Source organism: Rhinopithecus roxellana, chromosome 11 (assembly GCF_007565055.1).
Source record: "Rhinopithecus roxellana isolate Shanxi Qingling chromosome 11, ASM756505v1, whole genome shotgun sequence".
Classification (NCBI taxonomy): domain Eukaryota; kingdom Metazoa; phylum Chordata; class Mammalia; order Primates; family Cercopithecidae; genus Rhinopithecus; species Rhinopithecus roxellana.
The window spans coordinates 76,123,412-76,147,570 of record NC_044559.1 but is presented as its reverse complement, the minus strand read 5'-3'; the positions used below and the strand labels follow the sequence as shown (position 1 = coordinate 76,147,570).

Here is a 24,159-nt window from a genome sequence, read left to right as displayed (position 1 = left end):
GATGGGGAAGGAGACAAGGAAGGGGAAGGGGAGGGAAGGGGAAGGGGAAGGGAAGGGGTAGGCAAAGGGGAGGGGAAGGGGACGAGGGAGGGGAAGGGGACGAGGAAGGGGAAGGGAAGGGGAAGGGGAAGGGAAGGGGAAGGGAAAGGGGAGCGGAAGGGAAAGGGAAGGGAAAGGGAAGGGGAAAGGAAGAGGAAGGGGAAGGGAAGGGAAGGGGAATGGAAGGGAAGGGAAGGGGAATGGAAGGGAAGGGAAGGGAAGAAAAGGGAAGGGGAAGGGAAGGAGCAGGGGAGGGGAAGGGGAAGGGGCAGAGGAAGGGAAGGGAAAGGGAAAGCGAAGGGGCAGGGGAGGGGAAGGTAAAAGGAATGAGAGGGGAAGGGGAAGGGAAGGGGAAGGGAAAGGGAGGGGAAAGGAAGGGGAAGGGAAGGGGAAGCGAAGGGGAAGGGAAGGGGAATCAAAGGGGAAGGGAAGCGAAGGGGAAGGGGAAGGGGAAGGGAAGGGGAGGGGAAGGGAAGGGGAAGGGAAGGGGAAGAGAGGGGAAGGGGAAGAGAAGGGGGTAGGGGAAGAAAAGGGGAGGGGAAGAGAAGGGTTAGGGGAAGGGGTGGGGAAGGGGAAGGGGAAGGGGTGGGGAAGGGGAAGGGGAAGGGGTGGGGAAGGGGTGGGGAAGGGGAAGGGAAGGGAAGGGAAGGGAAGGGAAAGGGAAAGGGAAAGGGAAGGGAAGGTGAAGAGAAGGGGCAGGAGAAGGGAAGGGGAGGGGAAGAGAAGGGTTAGGGGAAGGGGTAGGGGAAGGAGAGGGGAAGGGGAAGGGGAAGAGAAGGGGTAGGGAAAGGGGAAAGGAAGGGGAAGAGAAGGGAAGGGAAGGGAAAGGGAAAGGGGAAGGGGAAGGGAAGGGAAGGGAAGGGAAGGGAAGGGAAGGGAAGGGAAAGGGAAAGGGAAAGGGAAGGGAAGGTGAAGAGAAGGGGCAGGAGAAGGGAAGGGGAGGGGAAGAGAAGGGTTAGGGGAAGGGGTAGGGGAAGGAGAGGGGAAGGGGAAGGGGAAGAGAAGGGGTAGGGAAAGGGGAAAGGAAGGGGAAGAGAAGGGAAGGGAAGGGAAAGGGAAAGGGGAAGGGGAAGGGGAAGGGAAGGGAAGGGAAAGGGAAAGGGAAAGGGAAGGGAAGGTGAAGAGAAGGGGCAGGAGAAGGGAAGGGGAGGGGAAGAGAAGGGTTAGGGGAAGGGGTAGGGGAAGGAGAGGGGAAGGGGAAGGGGAAGAGAAGGGGTAGGGAAAGGGGAAAGGAAGGGGAAGAGAAGGGAAGGGAAGGGAAAGGGAAAGGGGAAGGGGAAGGGAAGGGGAAGAGAAGGGGCAGGAGAAGGGAAGGGAAGGTGAAGAGAAGAGGCAGGAGAAGGGAAGGGGAGGGGAAGAGAAGGGTTAGGGGAAGGCAAGGGGAAGGGGTAGGGGAAGGGAAGGGGAAGAGAAGGGGTAGGGGAAGGGTAGGGGAAGGGGAAGGAAAGGGGAAGAGAAGGGAAGGGAAGGGAAAGGGAAAGGGGAAGGGGAAGGGGAGGGGAAGGGAAGGGGAAGGGAAGGAAAAGGGAAGGGGAAGGGGAAGGGGAAGGGAAGGGAAGAGGAAGGGGAAGGGAAGGTGAAGAGAAGGGGCAGGAGAAGGGAAAGGGAGGGGAAGAGAAGGGTTAGGGGAAGGGAAGGGGAAGGGGTAGGGGAAGGGAAAGGAAAAGGGGAAGGGGAAGGGAAGGGGAAGGAGAAGGGAAGGGGAAGGGAAGAGAAAGGGAAGGGTAAGGGAAGCGGAAGAGGAAGGGAAGGGGAAGGGAAAGGGAAGGGAAAGGGAAGGGGAAGGGAAGGGGAAACGAAGAGAAAGAAAGGAAAGGGAAAAGGGAAGGGAGCGAGGGAGGGAGGAAGGAAGGACGGATGGACAGATGGATGGATAGGACAAAAAAAGTGGAGAGGGGAAGGGAGGGGTAGGGAGGGGAGGGGAGGTGAGGGGAAGGGAGGGGAAGGGAGGGGAGGGGAGGTGAGGGGAAGGGAGGCGAGGGGAGGTGAGGGGAGGGGAGGGGAGAGGAAGTGAGGGAAGAGAAGAGAAAAAAGGGAAACAAGGAAGGAAGGGAGGGAGGGAGGGAAGGAGGGAAAGGAAAAAGGGAAAGGAAAGAAACAAAAAAAAAACCACCATCCCCAAAGATGCTATGAGCTGAAAAAATACCCAGAAAGGGAGCCAGCCTTAGACAAACAGGCTTACATGAAAATCTGAGGTCTTAAGCATTTTACAATTCATAGAGAAACAACAAAAGTACTGCTCAAGTATTAGAAATTGGCCTTAACTGTATATACATTGTAAATCCCTAGGAAAAGATGTGATGTTGGGAAGAGATAAAACCAGACTGAGTCAGATGGACTGATAACAGTAGAGGACAGAACTAGTAATAGTTAAGAAGAATTTTAGGAAAAATGATAAAGCAGGAACATAGCAAGACCTCATCTCTACAAAAAATTAAAAACTAGCCAGATGTGATAGCACGCACCTGTGGTCCCAGCTACTCAGGATGCTGAATGAAGTAGGAGGATCCCTTGAGCCCAGTGAACTGTGATCATGCCACCACACTCCAGCCTGGGTGACAGAGTGAGACTCTGTCTCAAAAAAAAAAGAAAAAAAAAAAAATGGGCCAGGCACGTTGGCTCATGCCTGTAATCCCAGCACTTTGGGAGGCCGAGGTGGGCAGATCACGAGGTCAGGAGATCGAGACCAACCTGGCTAACACGGTGAAACCCCATCTTTACTAAAAATACAAAAAAAAATTAGCCAGGCGTGGTGGCCGGCGCCTGTAGTCCCAGCTACTTGGGAGGCTGAGGCAGGAGAATGGCGCGAACCCAGGAGGCAGAGCTTGCAGTGAGCCAAGATTGCGCCACTGCACTCCAGCATGGTGAGAGAGTGAGACTCTGTCTTAAAAAAATAAATAAATAAAAATAAAAAATAACAGATGCTGATGAGGATGTAAAGAAAAGGGAACTCTTTTTTTTTTTTCGAGACGGAGTCTTGCTCTGCCGCCCAGGCTGGAGTGCAGTGGCCGGCTCTCAGCTCACTGCAAGCTCCGCCTCCCGGGTTCACGCCATTCTCCTGTCTCAGCCTCCCGAGTAGCCGGGACTACAGGCGCCCGCCTCGTTGCCCGGCTAGTTTTTTGTATTTTTTAGTAGAGACGGGGTTTCACCGTATTAGCCAGGATGGTCTCGATCTCCTGACCTCGTGATCCGCCCGTCTTGGCCTCCCAAAGTGCTGGGATTACAGGCTTGAGCCACCGCGCCCGGCCGAAAAGGGAACTCTTATACACTGTTGGTGGGAATGTAAATTAGTACAGCCATTATGGAAAGCAGTATGAAGATTTCTCAAGAAACTAAAAATAGAACTACCATATAATACAGCAATCCCACTACTGGGTATTTATTCAAAGGGAAGAAAATCAGTTTTCAAAGGAATATCTGCATCCCCATGTTTATTACAGCACTATTCACAATAGCAAAGACATGGAATCAATGTAAGTGTCCATCAATGGATGAATGATAAAGAAAATGTGGTGTATATACACAATGGAATACTATTCCACCGTAAAAAAAGAATGAAATCCTGTCATTTGCAGCAACAGGGATGGAACTGGAGGTTCTTAGATTAAGTGAAATAAATCAGGCACAGAAAGACAGATTATCACACATTCTCACTCATATGTGGGAGCTAAAAAGTGGATCTCAGGTCGGCCACAGTGGTTCACGCCTGTAATCCCAGCACTTTGGGAGGCCAAGGCAGGCAGTCAGGAGTTAGAGACCACCCTGGCCAATATGGTGAAACCCTGTCTCTACCAAAAATGAGTCCAGTGTAGTGGTGCGTGCCTGTAATCCCAGCTACTCAAGAGGCTGAGGCAGGAGAATCACTTGAACCCAGGAGACAGAGGCTGCAGTGAGCTGAGATTGCACCACTGCACTTCAGCCTCAGTAACAAGAGTGAAAACTCCACCTCAAAAAAAAAGTGCATCTCATGGTGAGAGAAAAAAAGAAAAGAGAAGAAAAAAAAATTCATCTCATGGAGGTAGGGAGTAGAATAATAGTTACCAGATGCTGGGATAGGTATTGGGGTGAGGGTAAAGAGCGGTTGGTCAATAGGTACAAACATGTAGTGAGACAGAAGAAATACGTTCTAACACTTAATAGCAAAGCAGGATGACTGTAGTTAACAACATCATATGGTATATTTCAAAATAACTAGAAGAGGGGACCTGAAATGTTCCCAACTATTTAATGTAATGGATACTCTACATACCCTGACTTGATCATTGCACATTCAATCCAAGTAACAAAATATCACATGTACCCCATAAATATATACAAATATTATGGGTCAATAAAAAGTTTACCAAAAAGTCATATGCTGAGGTTGCTAAAATCCACTATAAGAATAAATCTTCTGGTCAGGCGCGGTGGCTCACGCCTGTAATCCCAGCACTTTGGGAGGCTGAGGCGGGCAGATCACGAGGTCAGGAGATCGAGACCATCCTGGTTAACACGATGAAACCCTATCTCTACTAAAAATACAAAAAAATTAGCCGAGCGTGGTGGCGGGCGCCTGTAGTCCCAGCTACTCGGGAGGCTGAGGCAGGAGAATGGCGTGAACCCAGGAGGCGAAGCTTGCAGTGAGCCAAGAGTGCGCCACTGCACTCCAGAATGGGCGACAGAGTGAGACTCAGTCTCAAAAAAAAAAAAAAAAAAAAAAAATACATCTTCTATCTGTGAAATTGTGAAGAAGAAAAAGAAATTTGGCCGGGCGCGGTGGCTCATGCCTGTAATCCCAGCACTTTGGGAGGCCGAAGTGGGCGGATCACGAGGTCAGGAGATCAAGACCATCCTAGCAACACAGTGAAACCCCGTCTCTACTAAAAATACAAAAAAATTAGCCGGGCGAGGTGGCAGGCACCTGTAGTCCCAGCTTCTAGGGAGGCTGAGGCAGGAGAATGGCGTGAACCCGGGAGGCGGCGGAGCTTGCAGTGAGCTGAGATTGCGCCACTGTACTCCAGCCTGGGCGACAGAGCGAGATTCTGTCTCAAAAAAAAAAAAAAAAAAAAGAAATTTGTGTATGGTATACATATAGGGTTTGGTACTAGCCACAGTTTCAGGCATGTACTCGGGGCTTTGGAACATATCTCCCATGGATAAGAGGGAACTACTGTATAATGAAAACTATAAAATACTGCTGAAAGGAATTAGAGAAAACTAAGTAAATGGAAAGATATCCCATGTTCATATTATTGGATAAGGACTGCTAAGATGTCAATACTACTCAAGGCAATCTGCAGATTCAATACAATCCCTATCAACCTTAGAAACATCAAAATACCAATGAGGTTTTTTGCAGCAAAGACAGAAAATCCATCCTAAAATTAATATGGAGTCTCAAGGCATCTTGAACAGCAAAAACAATGTCAAAAATGAAGAACCAACCTGGAGGATTCAAGCTTCCTGATTTCAGAATTTACTACAACACCTTTACAACATTTACTAATCACACCACCATGGTACTAGTATAAAGTCAGATAAGTAGACTAATGGAATAGACTAGAAAGCCAGAAATAAACTCTTACATATATATTCAAATGCTTTTCAATAAAAGGACCAAGACCAATGGAGAAAGGACAGTTTCTTCAACAAATGGTGCTGGGAAAACCATATAACCACATGCAAAAGAATGAAGTTGGACCCTTACCTAACACCAGAAACAAAAATTAACTCAAAATGGGTCAAAGACATACATATAAGACCTAAAACTATAAAAACTTTTAAAGGAAAATATAAGGCAAAAGCTTCATGACAATGGATTTGGCAGTGATTTATTGGATATGACACCAAAGGGACAGGCAATAAGAGAAAAAATAGACCAATTAGACTTCATAAAACTTTTTTAAATTTGCACATCAAAACACACTATCAACAAAGTAAAAAGGCAACCCACAGAATAGGAGAAAATATTTGTCCACATAGCTGATAAAGTATGATATCTGGAATATAAAGGGATGTCCATTGACTGATGAACAGATAAGCAAAATGTGGTGTATAAACACAGTGGAATACTATGTACCCTTAAAAAGGAAGGAAATCCTGTCACATGCTACTGTGTGGATGAACCTTGAACACACTGTGCTAAGTGTAAATAAGGCAGTCATAGAAAGACAAATACTGTATGAGTCCACTTACATGAGGTACTTAGAGAAGTCAAATTCATAGAGATGGAAAGTAGAATGGTGGTTGCCAAGGATAGGAGGAGGGTTATGCAGAGTTACTGCTTAATGGGCACAGAGTTTCAATTTTGCAAGATGAAAAGAGTTCTGGAAATAGACAGCGATGATGGCTGCATAGCGTGAATGTACTTAATGCCACAGAACTGTGCACTTAAAAATGGTTAAGATGGCAAATTTTATAAGTATTTTACTGCAAGAAAAAAAAGAAACCAGAACTGGATGATCTTGGAAACTTTCAGTCTCTCCAGATGGCAAAAGATGCTAAAATTGGCACATGCCTGTAATCCCAGCACTTTGGGAGGCCGAGGCAGGAGGATTGAACCCAGGAGTTCAAGACCAGCTTGGGCAACATGTTGAAACCCTGTCTCTACAAAAAATACAAAAATCAGCCAGGCATGGCAGTGCATGCCTGTGGATCCAGCTACTGGGGAGGCTGAGGTGGGAGGATCACTTGAGCCCAGAAGGTTGAGGCTGCAGTGAGCCAAGACTGTATCACTGCACTCCAGCCTGGGCAACAAACGGAGACATTGTCTCAAAAAAAAAGATGCTAAAATTAAGAGATTCACTATCAAGGAAGTATACACTAAAGAAAAGGTCAAGGATGTGACTGTGCTACCTTTTGCTAAAACCTTAGAAACAGCAAAAGGTCAGAGTATTCAGTCATACAAAGGGCCCTTTCAAGAGAGTAAAACCGTGCCTCACAGACCCTCTCACTTAAACCAGAAAGCCTTTAGGAAGCCTAAAGGTTCTGTCCCTTAGGTTTCTCAGCAGGTGAACAAGGCAGGGAAATATTTATCTTCAAAAGATTTGTTTATGTGGCCTTTGTCTAATGGAATGAATTCCACTGAAATCCACAGAAGACCTACAAAGTTCTTAGGAAAATTATGTCAGCAGAAACACAGCCTGTTTGGATTGAAAGGGCCAAAAAGTACAAAATGACCCCCAAAATTCTACTGGCAGACCCCCAAAACTCTACTGGCAGTAAGCAGGCAGGATAAAACCACTCAGCTGCCACATGTGCTTCCTTTGAGAAAAAGGAAGAATGGCTCAGAGGGTGGAGCCAGTTACCCAAAGGATCCAGCCCTACTCAGCCTCCTATTCCTATTCCTTTCCACCGTAGTGGTTGTTATCCCTGGGTTTTGCCATTGCCCATTCTGGTTTGCAATCCCATTCAGGACCTTTTTTCATTTAGTCATCTTTATAGCCCCACTTAGGATCCCACCTTGCTCCATTTTCTTTGTCCTGTTACCAACCAAATGCTATCCCTTACCTACCTTAAAAAGTTTCTGGGAGTGTTTAATCATAAAAGTCATCCCACTGTTTAACTTTGTGATATTCTCCTGAAGGTCATTTGCAGTGACCTATTCAGAGGAAAAGAAACCAAACAATGGGCATTAAGAGCTGGAAAGTAGTACTTACCAATAAGCTTGTTCTTTCTTTTTTTTTTTTTTTTTTTGAGACGGAGTCTTGCTCTGTCGCCAGGCTGGAGTGGAGTGGTGCGGTCTCAGCTCAGTGCAACCTCGGCCTCCTGGGTTCAAGCGATTCTCCTGCCTCAGCCTCCCAAGTAGCTGGGATTATAGTCATGCACCACTACACCCAGTTAATTTTTCTATTTTTAGTAGAGATGGGGTTTCACCATGTTAGCCAGGCTGGTCTTGAACTCCTGACCTCGCGATCTGCCCGCCTTGGCCTCCCAAAGTGCTGGGATTACAGGCGTGAGCCATCGTGCCTGGCCAGCTTGTTCTTTCAAATGTATGAAGTTTCTATCCCTAACCTAGGTGCCTCTAATACAATGTTTAATTCTGGAAAGACTTTTTGGTTCAGCAGGATATGACATAATCTAGAAAAACAATGTGTCCCTGAAGTGATGAGGAAATCCTTGAAAACCAATTTTCATTTCCTAATTCTGCTTGAAAATTAGACATGTAAGCAAAATTGGCAAAGAAAATCTAGTCTAGGATGACTGGGCACAGTGGCGCACACCTGTAATCCCAGCACTTTGGGAGGCCGAGGCTGGAGGATCACGACGTCAGGAGATCAAGACCATCCTGGCTAACACGGTGAAACCCCCGTCTCTACTAAAAAATACAAAAAAATTACCCGGGCCTGGTGGCGGGCGCCTGTAATCCTAGCTACTTGGGAGGCTGAGGCAGGAGAATGGCGTGACCCAGGAGGCGGAGCTTGCAGTGAGCCGAGATTGCACCACTGCACTCCAACCTGGGTGACAGAGTCAGAATCCGTCTCAAAAAAAAAAGAAAAAGAAAAAGAAAAAAGAAAATCTAGTCTAGGATTCAAAATGGGCAAAAAAACCAGAATCTGTTCCAGCCATCAAGGACACCACTGCCTCTTTAGAAAACTAGAGTTTCTCCAAAGACAAAAGAGAATGGTCACTACTGATACCAAAGGTGACATCTGTTTCTTAAAAACACAGTAAAATTGTCATTGATTCCCTTCCTTTGTTTCTCCTGTCTTTTTTAAATACTTCAGTAACTCTACCATCCCAAAGCCCTCATTTTCAACATGTATCTTTGTTACTCTGTTTGCTTTTAAATATTTTTTTTTTTAGAGATAGGGTCTCGCTTTTGGCACCCAGGTTGGAGTACAGTGGTGCAATCATAACTCACTGCAGCTGCAAACTCCTTGGCTCAAGCGATCCTTCCACTTCAGCCTCCCAAGCAGCTAGGAGCACAGGCATGTGCCACCACACCCAGCTTATGTGTCTTTTCCTTTTGTAGAGACAAGGTCTTGAGGTCTCACTGTGCTACCCAGGCTGGTCTCAACCTCCTGGCCTCAAGCAATCCTCCTACCTCAGCCTCCCAAAGTGCTGTGATTACAGGCGTAAGCCACCACTTCTTTTTATAACCACAGTTTACTCACTGCTTTTCTATAGTCTTGGTTAGCTAGTTCTAAAATTCCTTCATTATGAGTATTGATCTCCTTGATATAGACAAATGTTAGTGTGTCTTCTTCTCCCCTACTCACCCCCAGAAGTTCTTCCTGGCCCAGAACTTTATTATTTTTTCACTAGTTATTTGTTAAGTAAAATGTTTCCCACAATCTCTCTCCTTTACCTTCCTTTTCTCATTTCTTATAATCTCAAAAATTTTTTATAAATTACTATAACCTATTTCTATTATCTTCCCAACAGCCTTGTGGGGTAAGTAGTAAAGCTATTATAGTATATCCTCACTTAAGGCGTCAATAGGTTCTTGGAAACTACGACGTTAAGTGCACCGACATACAGCAGGTCCTCAAATAACATCATTTTCTTCAACATCTTTTCATTATAACATTGATGAGAAAACTAATTTGTTTTGTTATAGGTTATTTTGATTAAAGTTTCAGTTTCCAAGAACCTATCAACAATGTTAATAGGTTGAGGACTTACTGTATTATGCCCAGTTTACAAAGGAAAAGCCTACGCATAGAAAAGGTAAAAGACTAAACAAACAAAAAATGGCTTGTAGACAGCTGCTTTAAAAAAAAAAAAAAAGTAAAAGGCCAGGCGCGGTGGCTCATGCCTATAATCCCAGAACTTCAAGAGGCAGCGGCGGGTGGATCACCTGAGGTCAGTAGTTCGAGACCAGCCTGGCCAACATGGCAAAAGCCTGTCTCTACCAAAAATAGAAAAATACAAATATTAACTAGGCATGGTGGCGCACGCCTGTAGGCCCAGCTACTTGGGAGGCTGAGGCAGGAGAATCGCTTGAACCTAGGAGGCAGAGATTGCAGCAAGCTGAGGTTACACCACTGCACTCCAGCCTGGGCAACAGAGCAAGACTCTGTCTCAAAAAAAGGTAAAAGACATAGGTAACATCGCTGGTGTCTGGCTTCCAACCCACCTATCCTGGCTCACAACTCCATCACGTAGTAAAACCATATTAGAAGTGGGCAGGAGTATAAGCTATGTACCTCCAGGTCAGCAAGTTGTTTAAAAGACTTTAGATGAGGCTGCAGTGAGCAGTGATTGCGTTACTCCCCTCCAGCGTGGGCGACAGAATAAGACCCTATCTCAAAAAAATAGAAAAAAAGACTTCAGAGAATTTATTTCTCTGTGTTTTTATCCCTCAGGCATTAAAAAAAAAGAGAGAGAATGAGTTTATTTCTCATGTAAGTCACTGAGAAGACCATGGTCTCCATAATAAGAAGCAAGTTCAGCTTTATCCAAGAAGACTATATATACAGGAAATAGAAAAGTTAGGACAAGGCAGGATTGCTCTAAGTTTCATCTCATCTATAAATCCACAAGCTTGGTGACATTATCCCATAAGATCATACAGCTCTATTCTAATTTTATAACATTTGATCTTCAAAAGCTAATTTAATTTCCCAAGAAGCCTTTCCTGTTAAGGATTCCACACTAAACAGCCAAAATGAGTATTCTAGTTTATTCAGTAGCTACAATTTCCCACTAAGAGTTTCCACTAATACAATACAATGCCATGTAGGTTTATCAGAGATTGATTTATAAGTGAAGTTAGCAGGAATTGGTCCTCTCAGGTCTGATGACTCTTCAGTGAACTAATAAATAAAGTAAGTTCCCAACCTCATAAAGCTGAAGGCTAGACCTTGGACCCCTGATAATCTCACCAACGTACAGCTATAGAATGAGGCCCAGCCCAAGAAAACCAAGCAATCTTTACTCTTCCCGTCAACACTCACATTTTTTGGCCACAGGACATGGGGTGCAAACATAAGGGCAAGATTATAGGCTGACATCTTGTTCTTGTCTTGTTTCTTTGCTGTCTGGTATAGGAGATCAAGCAATAACTTCAGCAAATTACGATTAGGAGGAGGGAGAATGAGGAAGAGCAACTGGAGAGCCTCAATTTGCCGGTCCTTGTCTGGTATATTGGTCTTGTTTCCTTTATCATCAAACTGCATCAAATCTTGAGGACAAAAGAGAATTTGCAAAGCGGGGAGAAATATCAGCAAGAAAAATCAGTGCTTTCACCATTATCCTTCCCTCAACTCCATCAAAGAAAGGGAGAAAAAAGATTCAGGCCAAAACACCATTCAAAGATTACAGCAAAACATAACAACAAAATAATGTCAATGCAATTCAACAATAAAAAGACCAAAAAAATGTTTGTTTGTTTGTTTGAGACGGAGTCTTGCTCTGTCACTCAGGCTGGAGTGCAGTGACACACTCTCAGCTCACTGCAACCTCTGCCTCCCGGGTTCAAGCGATTCTCCTGCCTCAGCCTCCCAAGTAGCTGGGACTACAGGCACCCGCCACCACGCCCAGCTAATTTTTTGTATTTTTAGTAGACATCGGGTTTCACCGTGTTAGCTAGGATGGTCTCGATCTCCTGACCTTGTGATCCGCCCGCCTCAGCCTCCCAAAGTGCTGGGATTACAGGTGTGAGCCACCACACCCGGCCAAAATTTTTTTTAATGTGTACAGGATTTGAATAGACATTCCTTCAGAAAGTATATAAGTGGCCAATAAGACTTTGTATGCTCAGTATCATTAGCCATCAAGAAACTATAAATCAAAACCACAGTGACATACTACTTATACCCACTACAATGGCTATAACTAAAAACAGATTGACAAAAATGTTGGCAAAGATGTAGAGAGAATTAAACCCTCCCATATTGCTGGTGGGAATATGAAATGGTATAACCACCTGGAAAACATTTTGGCAGTTCCTCAAAAAGTGAGAGTTACCATTTGACCAAGAAATTCAATTCCTAGATATATACTTAAGAGAAATAAACACATATCCAAATCAGGTGCAGTGGCACATGCCTGTAACCCCAGCACTTTGGGAAGCCAATGTGGGCAGATCGCTTGAGCCCAGGAGTTCGAGACTAGCCTGGGCAACATGGCGAAACCCCACCTCTATATAAAAAAAAAAAAAAGATCCACACATGCCTTTCATAATGCCACTCACTCCACTTCTCCCCACTCAGATATTTTACAGCTAAAAGAAAAATAAGACCGGGCGCGGTGGCTCAAGCCTGTAATCCCAGCACTTTGGGAGGCCGAGACAGGCGGATCACGAGGTCAGGAGATCGAGATCATCCTGGCTAACACGGTGAAACCCCGTCTCTACTAAAAATACAAAAACTAGCCGGGCGAGGTGGCGGGCGCCTGTAGTCCAAGCTACTCGGGAGGCTGAGGCAGGAGAATGGCGTAAACCCGGGAGGCGGAGCTTGCAGTGAGCTGAGATCCGGCCACTGCACTCCAGTCCGGGAGACAGAGCGAGACTCTGCCTCAAAAAAAAAAAAAAAAGAAAGAAAGAAAGAAAAATGAGAGTGAAAAATGAGAATGAATATGTCCTTATTCACAAGCTGCTCCTTATAACAGGCAGCTCCCAACGGAGTTAGAATTATTGGTTCTTCTCTAACAGACTAAAAAGGTTATCAATGAAAACAGTCCCCTGGATAACGAGAATTTCAAAGGACACTAATAATCATTTGAGTACAACTCATATAGACGTAAAAATGATTACAGTGTGTTATTTAAGATGTTTAACCTCAATAATTCCAGGTTTAGGAAAGGCAGGTAACATTGCTACAAAATGTTCCCTGTTAATATGAAACTGAAAACAAAAATTCTTTCCAGTTATCAGCAAGGCATATGAAAGGCTACAACTGTGCTACGCCTCAGTATGTTCTCAAAGAACATTCAATCACAGGGTGGTAAAAGGGAGAATTTCAAATATTGCACTAAATGAATGAACTGAACTGGAAAGCAAACAAAACAAGCATCTTTCATGTTAACACTTATAAAAGAATATTTTCCAAATCTTTTTCAAAGGTCTAACATCTTTATTTCTCCCCAAAATAATTGTAAAATTATATAACATTCTAGTAATATTTACTCATTGCATCATTGGGATTGCTACTAAAAGTGCTATAAAAAAAAAAAAACCTAATCATATTAGATTTTTTTAATTCAAAACTTGTTTCCTTTTTTTCTTTCTTGAGACAGAGTCTTGCTCTGTCCCCCAGGCTGGAGTGCAGTGGTGCGATCTCCGCTCACTGCAAGCTCTGCTCTCCTGCCTCAGCCTCCAGAGTTGCTGGGACTATACAGGTGCCCGCCACCACGCCCAGCTAATTTTTTGTATTTTCAGTAGAGACGGGTTTTCACCATGTTAGCCAGGATGGTCTCGATCTCCTGACCTCATGATCTGCCCACCTCGGCCTCCCAAAGTGCTGAGATTACAGGCGTGAGTCACCGCGCCAGGCCAAAACTTGTTTCTTTAAGTAGTAAAAATTATTCAAAAAGGAAAAAAACCTTATATTTCTTTTCCATATAATTAGAAGAAACAGGAAAAATACTCAGGGGCAGAAAACTAAGCAACTGCAGTAATGGATATTGATGCTGTGAATACTTAGAGCCCATAGCAGCATAACAGACATGCAATTTAAGAATGAATTCCCTGCCCCATGGATAGAAAGGAGTATGAAGAAACTATTAATGAGCTGAAAATGGAACATTCTTCAAGATACAGTAAGTGAAAAAAGCAAACCACAGAACCATGTGTATAACCTGTTACATAAAAATAGGAGAAAGGGAATATACATATTTGGGAATACACAAAATATCTCTGGAAGGATACTTTAGAAATCAATAACACTGGTCCGGGGGTTGCAGCTCCTGCCTGCAATCCTAGCACTTTGAGAGACTGAGGAGGGAGGATCACTTGAAGCCAGGAGTTTGAGACCAGCCTGGGGAACAGGTTTTCTTTTTTTAAAAGAAAAAAAAATTTTTTTAATCAGTAACACTGATTGTTTCTGAGAAGAACTGGGTCTTGGGGAACAAGTGTAGGAGAGAAGGCTTTTACTGTATATTATTTGAATCATCTGAATTTTGAACTATGTGTTTCTATTCAGAAAACAAATAATTTTTTTAAAAAATAAATTTCCTTGGCTGGGCATGGTAGCTCACCCTGTAATGCCAGCACTTTGGGAGGCTGAGGCGGGCAGATCACAAGGTCAAGAGATCAAGACCATCCTGGCCAACATGGTGAAATCCCATCTCTACTAAAAATACAAAAACTGGCCGGGCGCGGTGGCTCAAGCCTGTAATCCCAGCACTTTGGGAGGCCGAGACAGGCGGATCACGAGGTCAGGAGATCGAGACCATCCTGGATAACACGGTGAAACCCTGTCTCTACTAAAAAATACAAAAAAATTAGCCGGGCGAGGTGGCGGGCGCCTGTAGTCCCAGCTACTTGGGAGGCTGAGGCAGGAGAATGGCGTGAACCCGGGAGGCGGAGCTTGCAGTGAGCTGAGATCTGGCCACAGCACTCCAGCCTGGGCGGCAGAGCGAGACTCCGTCTCAAAACAAAAAAAAAAACAAAACAAAAATTAGCTGGGTGTGGTGGCGGGCACCTGTAATCCCAGCTACTCGGGAGGCTGAAACAGGAGAATCACTTGAACCCGGGAGGCGGAGGTTGCAGTGAGCCGAGATCGCACCATTACACTCCAGCCTGGTGAGAGAGCGAGACTCCATCTCCAAATAAAAAAAAAATTTTTTTTCAAGAGTAGAGATGTCCTCAACTGAGGCATAGAAATACTGAGCAAAAACCCCAAACCAAGGCAAATACCGAACCTGTAAACCTCTGAAATATATGAATCAATCCAATGAAAAGCATACATTTATTAAGCAACTAAAACGGATTGGGCACAGTGGCTTACGCCTATAATCCCAGCACTTCAGGAGGCCAAGGTGGGCAGATCGCTTGAGCCCAGGAGTTTGAGCCTCGGCAACATGGCGAAACCCAGTGTCTACAAAAAATACAAAAAATTTGCCAGGCGTGATGCCGCACGCCTATAGTCCCAGCTACTTAGGAGGCTGAGGTGGCAGGCTCACCTGAGCCTGGGAGTCAAGGCTGCAGTGAGCCAAGGTTGCACCACTGCACTCCAGCCTAGGTGACAGAGTGAGATCCTGTTTCCAACTATAAAGTTCAACACACTACTCGAGAATCTATCAGAGATTCAAAAATAAATAAAACTCAGACCATATATTACTACCAGCTCCTTATCTCAATACAAAGCTTATTTATCAAGAAAGCCATTGGATTAAAATTAAATTTAACTAGCCAATACCTTTGAGTACCCAGAGAAGTCCAGCAACAACACGAAGTCTTAACCAATATTAATAGAAGTATTTCTGTGGGTCACAAGCAACAGAAAATTCCTAGGAACTTTACTAAATTTAAAGAAATGTATTTACATCTCCTTCTTACTTCCTATACTCACCAGCGATTTTAAGGTGTGCGTTGAAATGTTTATGTGTCAGCAGAGGCTCCGGCAACTCTCCTAGAAACATCTTCAGCAAAGTGGCAACATCATTTGAGTGAAACTCCCCTGATTCCAAGTCAATGTCAGTTCCATTATTGAGAGCATCCCTTAAAATTTGCTGTCGGACACTATTACCTGGTACTCTAAACAAACCCTCTACTCGTAAGTCTGTTTAGCATAAAAGAAAGCAGAGGACAGGCAAAAAGGAAGCAGAAATATTATGATTAAAATATACAGTCTAAAGACTACACTTCAAAGACCTTTTACAAAGCCTTTCAAGTAAGTTTTTGCCTTTTTTCATCAGTGTAGTTTAGAACCTACAGACCTCCTGAGGAGACATATCTGAACGCCCCTGGGCACTTGGAGATCTTCCAAACTAAAAGGTAGTCCTCCCAGGAGTCATTCAATCTCCCGAGGTATGTACAGACAATCTGAATTTAACCCAATCAATGGTCAGGATTAGCTTGAAACATAAATTTTTAAAAAGCCAAATCTCGGCTGGGCGCGGTGGCTCACGCCTGTAATCCCAGCACTTTGGGAGGCCGAGATGGGTGGATCACGAGGTCAGGAGATCGAGACCATCCTGGCTAATATGGTGAAACCCTGTCTCTACTTAAAAATACAAAAAACTAGTCGGGCAACGAGGTGGGCACCTGTAGTCCCAGCTACTCGGGAGGCTGAGGTAGGAGAATGGCGTAAACCCGGGAGGCGGAGCTTGCAGTGAGCTGAGATCCGGCCACTGCACTCCAGCCTGGGTGGCAGAGCAAGACTCCGTCTCAAAAAAAAAAAAAAAAGCCAAATCTCCCTAAAGACCTCTTCTTGTTTATCCCAGACTTCATTTTGAGGGGCTACATACATCTGTGGATGTTTGTGGCTCTTGTAAACTGTTTTCCCAGCCCAGAATGAATCCAGAGTCTCTGTACTGCTCCAGGAATTAGAACTCTAATGTGTCAAATTCCTAAGAGATTCCCAGAAGCTTTAGGGTCATCCCAACTATTCATCCCTAGGCCAGGCGCAATAGCTCATGCCTATAATCTCAACACTTTGGGAGGCCTAGGCGGGTGAATCACTTGAGCACAGTTCAAGACAAGCCTAGGCAATATGGCAAAACCCCATCTCTACAAAAAACTACAAAAAGTAGCCGGATGTGGTATTGCAAGCTTGTGATCCCAGTTACTAGGGAGGCCGAGGTGGGAGAATCACCTGAGCCTGGAAGGTCAAGGCTGCAGTGAGCCAAGATCGCACCACTGCACCCCAGCCTGGGTGACAGAATGAGACCTTGTCTCAAAAAAAAAAAAAAAAAAGTAAAGAGTGTTTTAAGCATAGAATTCTGGAGAAAAAAGGTATCATGCTCTCTTAAATAAATGCAACAATTCTTTAGGGACAACGTATTTTTCCAGAAGAAATGTCTCTCTGAGGCAAGAGGTAAATGTGACTTCATAGACACGGTCTAATTTATATACACTTTGAGAGTATAAAGCAAATGAATATGAGATGAAGTTTGAAAGGACATATATTTAAAAACATGCCACCTAAAATTAACACTGGTTAGTTCCTTTGATGGTTAATTGGCACCTACTAACTCAAGGCAGTTAGCTCTCAACAGAAAACAGAATTCTTCATTAAACAAAGAACGATAAAATTTCAAGTAGTCTTACTTTTGTGTAGATATTCAATCAGTTGGTATATCTGGGCAATGCCTTCCTCTGTCAGTGGGGACCCAAATATCACTCCTTTTTCTGAAAGACCATATGATATGACAGGGCTGTATTTCACACAAATAGTACAAAATCATCATACTTAAAACCACTCAAGCATCCTATTTTACAATTCAGCAAGCGTTTTCACATGGTCAGTAAACAAAAACCTTAGAACTGGAAGTGCACCAGAAAATGCAAGCAGGATAACTCTCAATCAGCTTTCTCCAAGTTCAATATTAGACTGTAGGTTCTTTGAAGGCAAATACCATCTTCTTTTTTAAGTAAGAAGCATATATCTAGTAAGTAAGAAGGAGATATCTAGCATGTTAGTATTTAATTTAACAAACAAACAGAAAGCCAGGCATGGTGGCTCACACCTGTAATCCCCACGCTTTGGGAGGCTGAGGTGGGAGGACTGCTTGAAGCCAGGAGTTTGAGACCAGCCTGCGCAACATAGTGAGACCCCATTTCTACAAAAAATAGAAAACAGTCAGGCATGGTGTCATGCATCTGTAGTCCCAGCTACTGGGAGCTGAGACAGAAGGATAGATTGAGCCCAGGAATTCAAGGCTGCAGTGAGGTATGACACCACTGCGCTCCAACATCGGCAACAGAGTGAGACCCCATCCCTGAAAAAAAAGAAAATCCAAGCTTTCTGTTCTATAGTCTCTAGCTATGTAACTATGGTTTTTTTAAAGATCATTTTCACATATTAATAGGGCACGAAAATCAAGATGCCCCTGATAACTACCTAAGTTAATCATGTCATCATCTCTCAGGGACTGAAAATATTTGCTTTAGTTTAATTATTTACTTATCTAGTTTTTACAATTTGTATTACAATTACTTAAGGTGTTACTACTTATAAAAACTGAAAAAAACGGCCAAAAAAAAGCTCTAAGTTAATAGCAACTCTTCAGTGAATGTGTAGATGTCGAGAGAGAAGCCCAGGGAGCAGCTGAGGCCTGCCCACCCTTCACAGACACATCTCCTACCCTTTCGCTTGAGAGACATGAGAGACCGGAAGAATCCTGACGCTGGGCCGGCCCCGCCAGGCAACTTAAGGTCCACTTCCCCCATCAGCTGAGCCAACTCAGTTCCAGGTAAATCGATGAGCCTTGTGATATTGCTGACCACCAACTCAGTGAAAACCTCAGGTTTCTCATGTCGGAGTTTCTCCACAAAAAAGTCAGGATTAAAGATAATGGGCTGACCTCGAAGGGAAGAATCATTGCAGATCACAAAACTGCAGATGGCATCACTGAAAAACACAGAAGAAAATCTTGTGGGACATGATTTTGTATGTTTCTTATGCACTACTCATTAGGTTACTTGGTCCTGACTCCACGCAAAGGCAGAGGTTTCCTTATAGTCTGCTTCCTTTAATTGCGCCAGATGCCCTTGAACACTGTTCCTTATAACCACAAAGCCTCACAGAGGGGAAGGCATTTACAGGTACACAAAACGGTAATTAATTCCGCTTTTCCCATGTCCACAAATAGGTTTTACTTTAAAATCCTTCAATTCTGGATGCCTCTGACCCATCTATCATCATCTAAGTCCAACCTCTGCTCAGACAGGTTCTTCTCTCTAGGGCTCCTGATCTTAGCTGGGTCTCCACTCCTACATTACATTGGGCTATACTCCTGGCAAAGCTCCTTTGAATCTCAGAAATATTTTCTCCCTGTTCTTTGTTTCCCAATGCCTACTTTACCCCTGTATTAGTTCATTTTCATACTGCTATGAAGAAATACCCAAGACTGGGTAATTTATAAAGAAAAAGAGCTGGCCGGGCGCGGTGGCTCAAGCCTGTAATCCCAGCACTTTGGGAGGCCGAGACGGGCGGATCACGAGGTCAGGAGATCGAGACCATCCTGGCTAACACTGTGAAACCCCGTCTCTACTAAAAAATACAAAAAACTAGCTGGGCGAGGTGGCGGGCGCCTGTAGTCCCAGCTACTCGGGAGGCTGAGGCAGGAGAATGGCGTAAACCCGGGAGGCAGAGCTTGCAGTGAGCTGAGATCCGGCCACTGCACTCCAGCCCGGGCAACAGAGCGAGACTCCGTCTCAAAAGAAAAAAAAGAAAAAGAGCTTTAATGGACTCACAGTTCCACATGACTGGGGAGGCCTCACAATCATGGCAGAAGGCGAAGGAGGAACAAAGGCACATCTTACATGGTAGCATGTTGGGAACAGGCACCAAAATCCGGCCATAAACTGGCCCCAAAACTGGCCATAAACAAAATCTCTGCAGCACGGTGACATGTTCATGATAGCCATGACGCCCATGCTGGAAGATTATGGGTCTACTGGAATGAGAGCAAGGAACCCCTGGCCCACCCAGGGTGGAACACTCCTTAAAGGCATTCTTAAAACCACAAACAATAGCAAGCACAATCTGTGCCTTAAGGCCATGCTCCTGCTGCAGATAATTAGCCAAACCCATCCCTTTATTTTGGCCCATCCTTTTGTTTCCCATAAGGAATACTTTTAGTTAATCTATAATCTATAAAAACAATGCTTATCACTGGCTTACTATTAATAAATACATGGGTAAATCTCTGTTCAGGGCTCTCAACTCTGAAGGCTGTGAGACCCCTGATTTCCCACTTCACACCTCTATATTTCTGTGTGTGTGTCTTTAATTCCTCTAGCACTGCTGGGTTAGGGTCTCCCCGACCAAGCTGGTTTCAGCAAGTTGTGGGGCCCGAATCCAGGTCAAAAGGTCGCCGGAGCAACGGTTGGAGAACAGGGAAAACTAAGCTGGAGAACACCCAAAGTACTCTTAAAGCAATCCCCGTGGTGATTAAGAAGGGGAGCTCGGAAGCATCAGGGTAACAATGGGACAAGTGTGGGCTCTGGTTCGTTCCACCATGGAACCTTTTCACATTAATGATGAGGAGGAAGGAGAGTATAATGAAGTCACAGAAGAGGTTACAGAGGAGGTTTGTTTGCCAGCTAAAGCTAAAGCATCAAAGGAGGGAGAGGTTCATCCCCACCTTTCTGTATCCCCTCATTATTATTTTGAAGAAAAAGAGTGGCCTGACCCTCCAGATCTTTCTTTTCCAGAGGACACTGGGCGAAAAGTAGTTGCCCCAGTGACTGTTGGAGCAGTGCCTCGAGCAACTGCTCTTAGTTCTATTCAGGCAAGAATTCAGCAAGCTAGACGAGAGGGTGATATAGAGGCTTGGCAGTTCCCTGTTAGAATACACCCCCCAGAACAACAGGGAAATATTATAGCTACATTTGAGCCTTTTCCTTTTAAATTACTCAAAGAATTTAAACAAGCTATAAATCAGTATGGACCAGGTTCTCCTTTTGTAATGGGACTTTTAAAGGATGTTGCTGTTTCCAGTCGCACGATTCCTACTGACTGGGATGCTCTTACTCAAGCTTGTCTAACTCCTGCTCAGTTCTTACAATTTAAAACTTGGTGGGCAGATGAAGTTTCCATTCAGGCTGTTCGAAATGCCCAGGCCCAACATCAAATTAATATAACTGCAGACCAACTTTTGGGGTTGGCAGCTGGGCTGGTTTAGATGCACAGCTGGTCATGCAGGATGATGCCATACAACAGCTTAGGGGAGTGTACATTAGAGCTTGGGGAAAAAAATCACTTCAGGTGGAGAACAATACCCTTCCTTCACTGCTACAAAACAGGGATCAAGAGACCCACACATTGATTTTATAGCTCGGATACAGGAGTATCTTAAACAGATGATTGCAGATTCAGCTGCTCAGAATATAGTGTTGCAGTTATTAGCTTTCGACAATGCTAATCCCGATTGCCAGGCTGCTCTGCGACCTATCAGAGGGAAAGCACATTTAGTTGATTATATCAAGGCCTGTGATGGTATCGGAGGTAATCTGCATAAAGCTACTTTGTTGGCACAGGCAATGGTAAGACTGAGAGTGGATAAAGGAAATACTCTGTTTCCTGGAGCTTGTTTTAACTGTGGGAAGCATGGTCATACTAAAAAAGAATGTAGAAAAAATCAGCAAGTCAAGTCACCCGATAGGGGAAAAAACAATACTGCTGAGACTGAAATATGTCCAAAATGTAAAAAAGGAAAACACTGAGCTAATCAGTGTCACTCTAAGTTTGATAAAGAAGGGAACCCTAGGCCGGGTACAGTGGTTCACACCTGTAATCCCAGAACTTTGGGAGGCCAAGACGAGCAGATCACGAGCTCAGGAGATCGAGACCATCCTGGCTAACATGGTGAAACCCCATCTCTACTAAAAATACAAAAAATTAGCCGGGCATGGTGGCAGGCATCTGTAGTCCCAGCTACTTGGGAGGCTGAGGCAGGAGAATGGCATGAACCCAGGAGGCAGAGATTGCAGTGAGCCAAGATCGCACCACTGCACTCCAGTCTGGGCGACGAGCGAGACTCCGTCTCAAAAAAAAAAAAAAAAGGAAGGAACCCAATTTCAGGAAACGCCATGAAGGGCCCGTCCCAGGCCCCATTCTAAACCGAGGCATTTCCAGCTCAGGCCATTCCCTCACCCCCCATACAATGTCTGTCCCCCGCCACAGCCAATAATGCCGCAGTAGATTTATGCTGCACAAAAGCTGTGAGTCTTCTGCCTGGGGAACTGCCACGAAAGGTCCCAACAGGAGTCTATGGTCCCTTGCCAGCAGGGACAATAGGAATACTTTTTGGAAGGTCTAGTTTAAGTTTAAAAGGGGTACAAATACATATAGGAGTCACTGATTCAGATTACAATGGGAAATTCAAATTGTTATATCTACTTCTGTTCCCTGGAAAGCAGAGCCAGGATAGCACATAGCAGGGCCATGATAGCGCATAGCAGAGCCAGGATAGCACATAGCACAGCTCCTGATTGTGCCGTATGTGGGAATGGGAAAAAGTGAAACTAAATGAACAAGAAGATTTGGAAGCACAAATAAACAAGGCAAAGCAGCTTACTGGGTAAATCAAGTTACTAATAAATGCCCTACCTGTGAAATAACTATTCAGGGAAAGAAATTTAAAGGTTTGGTAGATATAGGAGTCAACATTTCAGTCATTTCTATAGCACTGGTCGTCCACATGGCCAATTCAACCCACTCAATCTGACATAGTTGGAGTTGGTAAAGCCCCTGAAGTATATCAAAGTGTTATATTTTGCATTGTGAGGGGCCCGATGGACAACCTGGGACTATTCAACCAATAGTAATTTCTGTATCTATAAATTTATGGGGAAGAGATTTATTACAACAACAGGGAGCACAAGTTCTAATTCCAGAACAATTATATAGCCCTCAAAGTCAACATATGATGCATGAAATGGGGTATGTCCCTGGTATGGGACTAGAAAAAAATTTGCAAGGTTTGAAAGAACTGCTTCAAGTGGAAAGACAAAGTTCCTGCCAAAGATTAGGATATCATTTTTGATGGCAGCCATTGTTAAGCCTCCAGAACTTATACCTAGTTAACAGATAAGCCAATTTGGATAGAACAATGGCCACTGAGTAAAGAGAAACTGGAGGCTTTAGAGAAATTAGTTACTGAACAATTAGAAAATGAACACATAGCTCCAACATTTTCCCCTTGGAATTCTCCAGTTTTCATAATTAAGAAAAAAATCAGGTAAATGGAGAATATTAACTGACTTAAGAGCCATCAATTCGGTTATACATGTAATGTTCCTATGGGAGCATTACAGGATTGCCTTCTCCTGCTATAATTCCAAAAAATTGGCCTTTAATAGTCATAGATTTAAAAGACTGTTTCTTTACTATCCCCTTAGCTGAGCAAGACTGTGAACGGTTTGCATTTACAATTCCTGTGGTAAACAACCTGAAGCCTACTAAGCGTTTTCATTGTTTCACAGATGGGTCTAGTAATGGTAAAGCTTCTTATTCTGGCTCAAAAAGTAAAGTTTTCCAGAGGCCCTATACTTCAGCTCAAAAAGCAGAGCTTGTAGCTGTAATTGAGGTATTGACTGCTTTTAATATGCCTATTAATGTGATTTCTGACTCTTCATATGTGGTTCATTCCACACAGTTAATTAAAAATGCTCAGTTACTATTTAATACAGATAAAAAACTGATGACAAAAACAAAAAAGGGGAAGAAAGAGAATATGGAACCCCGCAGATGCAACTGAATCTAGCATTATTAACTTTAAATTTTTTGAGCCTGCCAAAAGGCCAGATGTTATCAGCAGCTGAACAGTATCTACAGAAACCAGTTGCAAAGACAGAAGCAGAACAATTGGTTTGGTGGGGAGATCTGATAACAAAAAGTTGGGAAATAAGTAAAATAATAACTTGGAGTAGAGGTTATGCTTATGTCTCTCCAGGACCACCGAATCAATAGCTGATTTGGATACCATCAAGACACCTGAAACCTTATCATGAACCAGATGTCAAGGAAGAGATTCCAGGAGGATCCCAAGGACCCCCTGGCTCCAGCCATGTTGAGGCTGATGCTGAGGTGGACCCCAACTGTCACGAGCAACACCCGTTGAACACAGCCACCCACCTGGGGACAGATCAAGAAGCTGTCGCAGGCCGGGCGCGGTGGCTCAAGCCTGTAATCCCAGCACTTTGGGAGGCTGAGACGGGCGGATCACGAGGTCAGGAGATCGAGACCATCCTGGCTAATACGGTGAAACCCCGTCTCTACTAAAAATACAAAAACTAGCCGGGCGAGGTGGCGGGCGCCTGTAGTCCCAGCTACTCGGGAGACTGAGGCAGGAGAATGGCGTAAATCCGGGAGGCGGAGCTTGCAGTGAGCTGAGATCCGGCCACTGCACTCCAGCCTGGGTGACAGAGCGAGACTCCGCCTCAAATAAAAAAAAAAAAAAAAAAAAAAAAAAAAAGAAGCTGTCACAGATGGCAGAAGAAAAACTGAGGAAAGTGGAAGAACCAGTCACAATGAGTAATTTAATGGTAGGTATGATAGCAGTGATCACCATTGCCATGAGTAT

General features: G+C 44.4%; 1 protein-coding gene across 6 annotated transcripts in view; it reads right to left on the bottom strand.

The window, feature by feature from the left end:
• The window catches only part of ARHGAP19 (Rho GTPase activating protein 19), an 82,774-nt gene that overhangs the window by 30,912 nt on the left and 27,703 nt on the right, over positions 1-24,159 (bottom strand). For 4 of the 6 annotated variants that reach the window (XM_010389572.2, XM_030941085.1, XM_030941086.1 and 1 more), the window contains exons 2-6: positions 18,214-18,479; positions 17,177-17,257; positions 15,477-15,686; positions 10,920-11,146; positions 7,532-7,618 (exon numbers count right to left, since the gene is read on the bottom strand). In XM_010389572.2, coding sequence (XP_010387874.1) covers positions 7,532-7,618; positions 10,920-11,146; positions 15,477-15,686; positions 17,177-17,257; positions 18,214-18,479 — 871 coding nt within the window. The remainder of the gene's footprint in view (positions 1-7,531; positions 7,619-10,919; positions 11,147-15,476; positions 15,687-17,176; positions 17,258-18,213; positions 18,480-24,159) is intronic. The other 2 variants (XM_010389574.2, XM_030941088.1) reach the window with 2 other exon arrangements.